We start from the raw sequence: 12,275 nt of genomic DNA on the forward strand, positions 1-12,275 counted from the left end.
CTCCTTTCTGACCACTGTTATCAATAATGGAGAAACAGAAAAGGCCACATATGAACAAGGACCACTTTTAATCCTTTCTTTTTTTTTCATGTGTTGCCAAGGCCAAAGAATTCACCCTACTAGAAATAAACCTATCAGATCTTAAGCTCCATTTATACAGCCTTCAAGACCCCAGGGCCACCTCCATGCCTTAATGAAGCTAAAGAGGGGATCTTTTGTGGGGGAAAAATGTATAACATTTCCTAAACTCTACCACAAGGTACATGTCTTAATATGCTGGGTAATAAAATTCCGGTTTCTTCAATGTAGGAGAATTATACTACCACTCAGCCTTTCCTGAAAGGCTGGCAGCCCTGAACACTCCAATGTTTTCTATAGCATGTTTTGAATGTATTTATGCTCCTATTAGTGAGAAGCACAAAAAATTCCACATGCAGGAAGAATTAAAATAAAACATTAGGTACCACATATACAATGAAGCAATTAAATAAGGTGTTTAGCTCCCTTCTAAATACAGCTATAACATGATCTTCAAACAGCACAGAAGTTTAAAATGAGTGGTTCAATGTAATAATGGAAAATAAGAGTTAAGCAACACATCACTATTTTGTACCAAAATCAAATGAAGTCAATTACACTTTATTTTTTAACACAAATTATGCCTGTAAAAGATGTAGCTTCTATGACCTTAACACTTGGATAATTGCCAGATTGGTTTATGAAGGGATAAAAAAGGAAATCTGCATAATATTATAAAAGAATTTGAATTTTTAAAAAGTACATATTATTTATATATGTATTATAAATACATATGTTTGTTAAAGTTTGCTTGTTCATTTTAAAAATGTGTTTTACGTTCAATTTAAATAAAGGCTACACATCTGAAAAGTTTCAAATATATTAATAAGAAAGGTCATTTGCATTCTGTTCTTGTTTCCTTTGAATGGAATTAATAATAGCTCTAATACACTGAAAGTTTGAGAAATATATAGTGCTTTGGCTTTAGTCTTCTACTCTTAATAAACTGAAGAAATTAACTAAAATCACAAAAAATCATTTTAGACAAACAAAAAACGTGACAAAAGGTAGAACTCAAATGCAAATTATAAGTTAAAATCACCTGCGGCTAACCATTAAAAATAAAGTCATCATATATACCAAAATATTTATAGCAGCACTTTTTGTACTATCAAAGAAATGGGAAAAAAAAGTAGACATTCATCTGCTGGGAAATAGCTAAATAAACTGTGGCACATGAATGCAATGGAACATTTCTGTGCTGTAAGAAATGATGTGTGGGACGAACACAAAGAAGCATGGAAAGATCTACATGAACTGATGCAGAGTGATATAAACAGAATTGAGAAAACAATACACATGATGACTACAACAATATAAACAGAAAGAACCACCACACACAAAATGATCAAAAGTGAATGTAACAAAATTATAAAAGTTCAAGCATGACACAAATGAAGAGAAATGAGAGAACACTCCCAACCCACACCTTCATTGGAGGTGGGAGGTCCACAGCTATTACACATTGCACATGTCTTCAGAGTTTTCCAATGTATCACTCAGTTGTGCTGAAAAACACTATTTGTTATATAGGATGGCTCTCTGGGAGGGTGAGTAATACTGAGGATAATTATGATGATGTAAAAAACAGAAGACATCAATAAAATTTTTATTTAAAAAAAGTTATCTAACTAGAAAATACAACTCAAACACATTACTTTTTAATAACACTTCATATTAAGATGATTGACCCAGCATAACACTGGAAAATAAGGGCCAAGCCACATATCATTATTTTGCACCAAAATCAAATAGAACCAATTGCACTTTGGAGCACAATTTATGCCTGTGATTTACATTCATACACTGCCTTAAAACAATTAAAATCCAACACTAGAGTCAAGTTAAAGAAGGACCCATTAAGTTTCCTACCTCCACCCCAAATCTTGAGGGAATGCTTTTCCACACCTAGAAGAATTTTAAAGAGAAATAATCTAGTCCAAAAAACTTAATTCTCCAGTGTTACAAATGAGCAAAGTTGAGGTTCAGAGGAAAGAAGAGCTTATCTGTTCGAGAGGACACAACTATTTAAGTGACAGAGACTAGGCCCCGGGTCTGCCTACTTTTTTCTCTTCACTAACAATGAATTCAAATATTTATCAATATTAATTTTAAAATCCTTTGTGTATCATTCTTCAGATATTACAAATTTCAAAAAGAAGTTTTATGACAAATGCTATTTGTATTGTTTGGCTTATAACAGAGCTCTTCAATCACAGTTTTTGTTTTTTCTTAACACAGGATGTTTTTATTTGTTTCATGAAATTCTTAATTCACTTTTTAAAAAAAAATAACAAACTGTCATTCAGGACCTCTGGGAGCAGATTAAATGTCCAGAGATCAAGAGCAAACAACAGAGTGCTCAAGCTGCAAAATGACTGAGAACCACTGGCTAATGTAGGGTAATGCCACATGGACTCGACTATAGAACAAAATCAGCCAGTCTTTGATGAAAGCAGATTTTGAGGTCTTTAAAGAATGATTCCTCTGGCTCACAGAAATAAAATAAATCTACTGATCTGATTGGTCAAATTTAAGCAAAACATTATTCAACATTTCATCATTAACTATACAATTAAGATTTGCCAAGATTTCTAATATTAGCCTGACATAACTGTGTTAGTCTATATTGTAGGATGGTAAAACTAGTAAAACTCAGTAAAAAGGTCCTATCCAGTGCCAGTTGGTGGGTCTGACTCCCCACACTAAGCTCTAATACCAAAGCTGAGGCAAACAATAATGCAACACAGTAGCATCTAATTCTTTCCAAGTTTCATATGCAGACCTCAGTATTTCATTAAGCTACCATCAAGTCTCTCAAAGGACTTCCATTAGTAATTCGTTTGGCTATGCAGTGTCCCTTATAAACAATGGCATTTAAAGCTATTTTTCTAGCTCAAAAAAATAAAATAAAAATACATAAACAGGCTCGAGTTAGTTTAAAAAAAGACTACATAATATTTCTAAGAAAGCAAAATACACAACATGACATTCTTCACATAGGCTGGATTCATTCGATATTGTAGATCCAGTTCAGATGTATAATAAATGTTAAATAACACTTAAATAGGCAATCATAGCCACTGGCAAATTATCTTTGCAAAAACAAAACTACTTTAAAAAATGTCAAGCAACATACTTACTGGTGATGTGTCCAGTGAAGCCTCTATTCATAAGACCAACACTCAAACTGCCCTTCAGTTAAGAACTACATGATTTCTTCTTTTAACCGAACTTTTGGAAATCCTTTCTCTTTTAATATAACATAAGGCGAAATATCCAGATGATTTTATGTGTTGTAATGAATATACTTTATTGAAAATGTTAGGAAAAATTAGGAAATTTTCCCCAAACCTAACAGGATTAATAAAACATTCCAAAATGACAATTGGAAGCAGTATGACTACCAGATTTTTATCATTTTAATTAACTAATTTTAAGTATGACCCAAAATCCTTAAACCATGAAATTTCAGCACTTTTGAACTAACCATGGGAATAACATTACAAACTCATCCATTCAAGAGAAAAAAAAAATCACATAGAACATCAAAGCATTATTCTGTACCTGTGAAAACTGAACAGCAGTCTATTAAGCAATGTCATCTTTAGAAAGGACTACATCAAAATAAGAGCTCATATTTAAAGTTTGCAAAGAGCTTTACATATAGTACCTTATTTGATTTTCACAACAACCTACAAGGTACGTGCTCTTACTACCCCCATTTACAGATCAGCAGACTGAGACAGTAAGAGTGACTTGTCAGAGTTACACAGTATCTGAGCTAGTTCCTGATTCCAAGTTCATCACCCTGCGCACCACCTTGTGATAATGTTAAACTGCCACAGAAGTTAGTAATAGAGTGTTAGTAAGTAAACTTAAGATATATTGATTCAAATTACTGACACAAACCCAAGAACTCCTTCCTCTTCTTTCCAGACCACCTAGTTTTCGCATTATTATTGACTGCACTACAAATTCAATTCACACTAGACAGAAATAACCTTTACCTTTTTTTCTGATAAATATTGCCTTCTATCTAAACAATAACAGCTCTACTGACATTTAGAGGGGAGTGATTTACATACATTTCACCATTTGAGCCTCACGACAATTTATTATGGTTACTTTTGGAGAATTATTTCAAATTACGCCTTTTCCCCCTTATGATATAACTGAACTCAGAATGGTTTCAGAGCTGGAAACCAACTTGGAAGATCATCTAGGATAGCATCCCATTTTACAAATGAAGGAACTGAGGTTCAACACATTTCAAATCAAAATCCCTCTAGTACCTCTACCATCTAAAATATAAATCTTCTGAGATTTCCACTGCCACCCCCTCCTTTTTTAAAAGTAATTCTTCCATTCCAAAAAAGTGGCACTAAGATTAAAAACTAGTAAAAAGAATGTAAAGAGCACCTATAAAACATTTTTTAAAAACACAGAAGGGAGCAGGATAATGTTGGTAGTACCACATTAAATTTTATGTATATGTGTGTGCACACACACACACGTGTATGTGCGTGCATGAGTGTGTGTGTATAAGCTATTATAGATTCCCTGCTTGATACACAATTCCCATTTTCTGGCTACCTTTGCACGTGGAATGTTCATGTTTGTTAGTGATTTCCTAGTTTATAATGAAAAAAATTAAAAATTAATTTTTAAAAATGTAGGAAGGACACTGGGTTTACAGCCAAAAGATCTAGGTTAACACCCAGTTCTACTACTTATTTAGTGTAACCTTGTGCAAATCACTGTCCCTCTCAAGGAGCTCAGTTTCTTCATTTGCAAAAAAACCAGACTGAACTTAAGTGATCTCCATGGTCCCTTTTAGCTTTGACATGACATTCAACTCTGGGTTAGTTTCACAAATAAAGTCAAGGAGAGGAAAATTATTTGTAAGTAACAAATGGTGTTTACATTTAGGATCTCTTTTCTTCTCAAGTTTCTGGTTTGAGGTTCAATTGCCTCAGACTCCAAGGGAGGACATGGAAGTGCTATAGCTTTGGCTCTCTTCTGGCATGTTACCACAGTTTTGGGATCCAGGGAGACTGGCAAACTTAACTGTGGACTTCCCATGGTACACAGAATGGAAAAAGAAACAAAGAGGGAGAATCAGAAACAGTGGGTCCAGAATAGAGTTGTGAGTACTGATCATATTTCTTTCCTCTTACACCACCCCAGGTAGTAGGCAAAGAGTTGGCTGCTCCTTTAATTTAATCTTTTGGTGAGGAAAAAAAAGAGTCTATGCTCAGAAGTTCCTTTTCTGCTACCTCAAACACTATTCTATAGCAGAAGAAAAAAAGAGGTGAGAAAAGGTGGGGAGAAATTATTCAGAGAAAACATTATTTTTATTGTTCTTCCACAAATGTTGGAGGAATAGAAAGGGGAAAAAAAGCAGAAAAAAATAAACAAAAGTGGTATTTTTACATTAGATAAGTAACATAAAGATTCTGATTGTCTGGTTTCTGACATTTTATTTCATTTCCTTAAAAATCAAAATTCACAGACTTCGTATCATCATGAATATTCCTTTCATTTCTACAATCCACATTACAGTTTAAGATGATTTTTTCCAACCATATTTGCATGGGATAAATTACAATTTTTCTGAAGCCATGTCTAACATTTTTTTAATGTGGAGAAACAATGCAATTAAGTGGAATGTATTGTCTCCCAGGGGTTAACCTGGAGTCCATGAACTTCCATGTCTTTTTAAAAAATATTTTGATAAATGGGGCAGCTAGGTGGCGCAGTGACTACAGCACCAGCCCTGGAGTCAGGAGGACCTGAGTTCAAATCCAGCCTCAGACACTTGACATATTTACTAGTTGTGTGACCTTGGACAAGTCACTTAACCCCAATTGCCCTGCCTTCCCCCCTGCAAAAAAAAAAATTTTTTTTGATAACTATGTCAAGATAGCTGATTTGCTTTGCCATCCTATATATTTTATTTTATGCAACTTAAAACATTATTCTGAGAAGGGGTCCACTACCTTTCCCAAAATGCCAAAAAGGGTCTGATACAAAAAAAGTTAACAAACCTTATCTTAAAAATGGTAAGACTTCAAATAAAAATTTTCTACCAAAGCTATTTCATTTGTCTACTATTTTCCAAAAATCCATATTAATCTACATAATTATCCATAAAAAATCCTTACAAAATTCAGTTACAATTATCACTTCATATATTTGCTAGGAAATAAAGCAACTGAGATGGAAAAAAGAGTGTCCGCAATTGAGGCTGACCGATTAAAATAGCGCTTCCCAGAAAGGTAATATGTGAAACAAAATGATACTGCATCAAAAACCATTCCTCATCTGTGCCAACTACACAAACCAAAATTTACAATAAAAATTAGTTTGTATCCACCTTTGCTACATTTTCCAGTTACATTTTCAAAGTCACATTTAATTCTAAAGATACAAAGTTGTTGGTATTTATGAGATAGTACCTTGATGATACCAATTTATAATAGCTAATTGTTTGAATGATGTAAAAGATACATTTGATTTAATATTCAATTGTAGCCTCAGAGTTAGTACAAAGAGAGGGAAGAAGGCAGGAGAGGAAATGGAGATAAAAAAATCTAGGAATCTTTTAAATTTCTCCTAGGGCATTAAAAATATTTGATTCATCAAAATTTCATTTGTAAGTAAACTTTTCCGGGGACATATCTACTGTATTAAATAAAGGACCAGGTACAAAAATGCATAGCTATTTAACACTACATCCTTTTGGTAACTCAATACTTCAGTAGGGTCATAGGAGTATATATTTAGTGCTAGAAAGGACCTTAGAAGCTATGAACCAACCCCCTTGTTTTACAGAGGAAAAAACAGACACAGAACACTTTAATGACTTGTTCAGGGTCACACAGCTATTAAGTGTCTAAGGCAACATTTGCACTCAGATCTTCCTGATTCCAAAGTTCAGTGTCCTGTCCTCTAAACCCACTTAAAGCTGCAGGTTCCTCACTCCTGTTTTAAAAAGCTTTTTAAGCTTCATAAATCTTCGACAATACAAATGTTTAATAAGTATGCATGTTTATATAGTATTACCATTTCCTGTATAGCAACTACCCATTAGAAATTCCAAGACAGGTCACATAATCACAAATGGGTTCATAATAATATATAGCTGAAATTTTTAGAATTTACAAACAACTTTTACAAGTACAAAAGAAGCAGCTAAGCTTAGTGAATACAGAGCCAGACTCAGAGAAAGAACTACCTAGGGTCAAGTCACTGTCCAGTCTATGTATTTCTAGACAAGTCACTTAAACTCTCAATGTTCTATGCAACTCTCCAAGACTTTAAGGCTACAGAGAAGGTTCAGAGATCTAAAGTGGCAAAAGAAGTTTCCTCACCAGAGAATTCCCTGTACTAATGAAATTACAATTCTAGTTTCTATCTTTAAGAAAACAAACACGTATTTCCTTGTTTACCTACACAACACACAGCCTGAATTGGACAGAGGGAGCTTGGGAGGGGAAAAGCCCTGGCATTAGGTCCCACCTCTTAAGTGTAAGTACAGGCAAGCTGCTTAACCTCTCAGTGCATTAAGCTACTCTGAAACACTGAATTACAGATTAAATTGGAGTTGCCCATACTGACAAAACCACAGGTCCCATTCAGAAAAGAAGAAAGAGTCTTCAACAATACTTTGTGCAGGGATTCTTATCCTGGGTTCTGTGAATGTGTTGGTTTTTTTTTTTAATTTTTCAATAACTATTTCAATATAATCTGTTTTCTTTGTAATCCTATGTATTTTATTGTATGAATTTTAAAACTTCATTCTGAGAAGGGGTCCATAGGCTTCACCAACAGGGTCCGTGACACAAAAAAAGTTAAGAACCCTTCTTTAGGGTAAGAACATAATATCCTTTTGCAGATGAAGAAACTGAAACTCAACAAGTTAAATGACTTGCCTTAAGTCATATGGTTTGTTTCCACACAGCGAGTGGCAAAATCAGAACTTAAACTCAAGTTTGGGGCATGAAGCCCAATGCTCTTTTTTTTTGGGGGGGGGGGCAATTGGGGTTAAATGATTTGCCCAGGGTCACAATGCTAACATCAAAGTGTCTGAGGCCAAATCTGAACTCAGTTCCTGACTCCAGGGCCTATGCTTTATCCACTGTACCATCTAGCTGTCTAATAATTGGTTTCTGTAAAACCAGGATTAAGAAGCCATTTGGTCAAAATATGAATGCAGAATAAAGGCATTTCATTTACTAAATTCAATTATCTTTAAAAATATATATATACACACACATATATATAAAAGCAAGGTGTGGAATTTGTTTTTGTTTTTTTTATTTTTTTAACTTTGCTTCAATCTTTCAGTCAGTCAACAAAGAACAATAAGCACTTACTACTCGGAAGAACAGCATCCTAAGCAAGCACACTACAGTTTTCAAAAAAAATTAAAAGACTGCATTCCATCCTCAAAAAGTTCACTAATTAGGGAAAAATATATGCATGAAACAAATGAATAGCAGATGGGGTTGCAGAGCAAGTACAAACGAATAGAAAGCGAACTCAGCAGCTGAACTTTAGGAAGTTAAAGAATGAACAGAATTTGGCACCTGGTGTCAACTTTTCCTGAGGTAGTTAGACACACTACTACGCTAAGATCATCAAAAAGTCCTTAATGCCACAGGTGCATAAAACAATATACTTTATTAGGGCTGTGGAATCAATTTGAACATACCATCTCCTCCCCCCCACAAAAAAAAAGAGAAAAGGAAAAAGAGAGAAAAGAAAAAACCCTTCCTTCAATCATCCTTTTGAAACAATTTCCAGCATCACCTCCAAAGAGAAGCCTTTCCTCACTGCCCTACTTACTTAACAGGCTTTCTTCCTCCTCAAATTTTCTTCTACTTAGTTTTCTGTGTAAATCTGTCCCTTCAATACAACATAAGCTCCTAAAAAGGAGGAGCTATTTTTTAAATTGCCTTAGTATACCCAGAGCTGTATTATGATTTATGTAGCTGTAATCTGTACTTCTTCCCCTCATACCTACCTCATGGAGTTTAAGTGAGGTCCTAATCAAATGAAATATTGTAAAGCACTTGGTAAACTTTAAAGCAGTATGTAAATATCAGCTCTTATTCTCTTCTCCTATTATTAATGCAGTCTTCTACATGTCTTATTTACTTCCCCATTCCATGCACTAGGACCAAATAACATTAATCCCTATAGTTATATCCTTATCTAGCTATACCAAAAGTTGTCAGATGAAAAATTTTCATAACCCTTTACGTTATACAGCAAGATAACATTTATAGTTATGTATCCATATTTTATATCTATAATCACGGTAATTATAGTTCCAAAGCTCTGGGTCATATTTTTAGCTTTTAGTAAAATATTTGTGACTAAATTATTTTAGGGCTGGGCCAATTTCTTTTAGACCAGGTAAGTTGTTCTTGGCATAGCAGATAAAGTTATGGACAAGAAGTCCAGAGACCAGAATTCAAATTTTAACATTTACTAGCCACATGACCCTAGGCAAATCACAACCTCTCTCAGCCTCAGTTTCTCTTCATCTGTATAGTACTTACCTCATAGGGTTCTAAGGATCAGATGAGATCATCTCAAATGGTATGTTTTTTAATATAGCCTCCAATTTCTTGGGAGAAAACTTTAAATTTTAAATTTAAATTAAAACTTTAAATTTTAAACTATAATTTTAGATATGTTGCCAATAAAACTATAAATATACTGTATATGATTCTAATCCAAGGTAAGATTCTAGATTCTAATCTCAGCTCTAACTTGCTATATCAGGGATGTAGGAAAAGTCACAACCTCTCTGGACTTCAAATTCTTCACCTGTCAAATTGGGAGATATGTTAGATGATTTTATCTGCTCTAAAATTATTTGACTATGCATCAAGCTACCAAAATTCAATGAGCACAATTTATACAATAAGCTCAATTAGCCTGGGTGGAAAGACACATAAAATGAGATTCCTACCATCAAAAGACTTAGTTTGAAGGAAGTAAGAAAATACCAGTGACATACATTCATAATAAGTAAATTATTCTGACTTAAAAGCCATTCTTATTTAAATTGTGAAGCAAAAAATAAAAGACCATTTCTTTCCTACCTACAAGTGCCAGTATTACAGGTCAAAGAATTCTTTGCAAAAGAATGCATTCATTGTAAGACAGCAATGCAATTAGAACAATTTTTTCCAACCCCTCTCTCCCTTCAATATATAGCTGTTGACAAAACTACTTAGACCAAAATATACAGACAATAATAGTATATGGTAAAAATTAGTATCTGGGGTGTGAGTCTAAATCAATTCACTGCATTAATTACTGAATGAGACAGAATTTTAAAGTAGTTAGGGAGCTTAACCTGAGGAACCTAGACTAAAAAGTGTATGAGTAAAAATAAAAGAAACCACCAAGTTTGAATTAAAGAAAAAGCTACCCGTGACAACAGAAATTCAGTTAATCCAAATAGTACAATCTCATCAAACTGACAAGATTCTCTTCCAACTAATCATTTCCCAAATTAAATAAATGCAATAACTAATCTTGATTTTTCTCTTAAAATTTTTTTAAAGAGAGCCTAAGGAACCAACAAGGAATATGAGAAGCGAAGGGCCCCAATGAGCAGCTATAAATAAATAAATATAAATAAACCAAAGAAAATGCTGAATTTAACTTATCTGCACTTTGGGACACAGCTGACGTATATACTCCTAGTACTACCTATCCCTAAGAATATATAGTTTTTTCTGTACCAAACTCAGGCTGCCCTAAATGCATACTATAAGGGATAAAAGGGATGTCAATAATAATAAATAATGAAATAAAATTGAGCACATAAAGAGGACACTCAGGAAGATGAACGTTTCCACATAGCTGGACTTTCTCCAAAGATAAGCACCTTTATCCCTTCAGGAATATTTTCGTTCGGCTTTCTAGACAGCTGAGTTTGAGACTTTTAATTACGAGCCACCTTACCCGCACAGCAGAACTCTGAAGGTTTCGTTTAATTACCCGCTTCTTAAGCCAGCCTTGCTTAGTTACAATCCCCTAGCTTCTGGATGGCTGTTTTCGTGGGCAGGTTTTCTTGGAGGGATGAGGGGAGGGGGTGGGGAGCACCTGGGGGTTGCTCTCAGAGCCCCTCTGGACCCGGATCCAGCTGACAGGACGAGGACGAGCAGACGACAGCAGCAGCTGGTCAGAGAGGGCAGAGTGCGCGGACGCCCGGCCTGGACACCCACACACCTGCCTCCTCCCCCTCCGAGTGACAACCGGACCGGGCACCTTTTACCCAATCCCGCCCCCTACTCGGCTTGGGAAAGGGGATGGGCTGGGGGCTGGGGGGTCATACACACAGAGAGGAAGGAAAAGACCCCGACCCCTTTTCCGTAGGGGCACAAAGGCCACGCCGTGCGGTAGGAGCCAGACTTCCTTTCCGGCCGCACACACATCGAGGGAGCGGGAGAAACTAGGCTTCCTCCCCCGCCGCTCACCACCTGGGCCGGGCTTCCCTCCAGGGGACACGGACGGACGGACACACACACACACACACACACACACACACTCTCACACGGCGGGGGCAGCGCGGCGAGATGAGAAGCGTGACACCGCGCACACGTGCGCGCGCACACACACCCCAGTGGGGCCGGAGCAGCCCTCCCCGCCGGCCGCGCGCGCACATACATACACACACACACACACACACACACACACACACACGCCACGCGAGCGCGCACACGCGTGCACTCCCGCCTCCTCCACCTCCTCTCACTCACCGGCATCATCTCGGGCAGGTTTCCGGGTCCTCGGCCGCCGTCGCCGCCACCGGACTCCGCAGTCCCCGCCGCACTGACAAGCGCCGGCGCCGGGCTCCCGTCTCCGCAGGCGCAGCCGCTCTCCCTCCGCACAGGCCGCGCCGCCGCCGCAGCCGCCGGTCTCTAAGCCGGACGAGCTACAGCCCCCGGCGGGCAGAGCCCCAGCCAAGGGCGGGGGCGGGAGGAGGCGGCGGTTGCGGCAGTGCAGCGGACCCCCGCCCCTCCTTCCTCCCTCCCCCCCTCGCCAGGTCCTGTAGCGGGCGGCGGGAGCCCCAGACGCCGCCTCCCTCGAGATCCCGCCGCTGCCGCTGCCGCCGCCGCCGCCGCTACCAAGGCTGCTCCTGGCGCCGCGGCCCCCACAGCCTGACC

At 37.4% G+C, this 12,275-nt stretch overlaps 1 protein-coding gene and 1 non-coding gene across 2 annotated transcripts in view; both read right to left on the reverse strand.

The window, feature by feature from the left end:
* The window catches only part of PPP1R13B (protein phosphatase 1 regulatory subunit 13B), a 124,394-nt gene extending 112,383 nt beyond the window's left edge, over window positions 1-12,011 (reverse strand). Inside the window, exon 1 of the mRNA XM_036749064.1 lies at window positions 11,868-12,011. Within this exon, the coding sequence (XP_036604959.1) occupies window positions 11,868-11,876 (9 nt within the window). The 5' untranslated portion in view covers window positions 11,877-12,011. The remainder of the gene's footprint in view (window positions 1-11,867) is intronic.
* LOC118845221 lies at window positions 302-437 on the reverse strand. Its single transcript, XR_005010082.1, has one exon. It is a non-coding gene; the product is annotated as a small nucleolar RNA U109 (small nucleolar RNA).
* Window positions 12,012-12,275: the final 264 nt, after the last annotated feature.

The sequence above is a fragment of the Trichosurus vulpecula genome, chromosome 3 (genome assembly GCF_011100635.1).
Source record: "Trichosurus vulpecula isolate mTriVul1 chromosome 3, mTriVul1.pri, whole genome shotgun sequence".
NCBI classification, from domain to species: Eukaryota; Metazoa; Chordata; class Mammalia; order Diprotodontia; family Phalangeridae; genus Trichosurus; species Trichosurus vulpecula.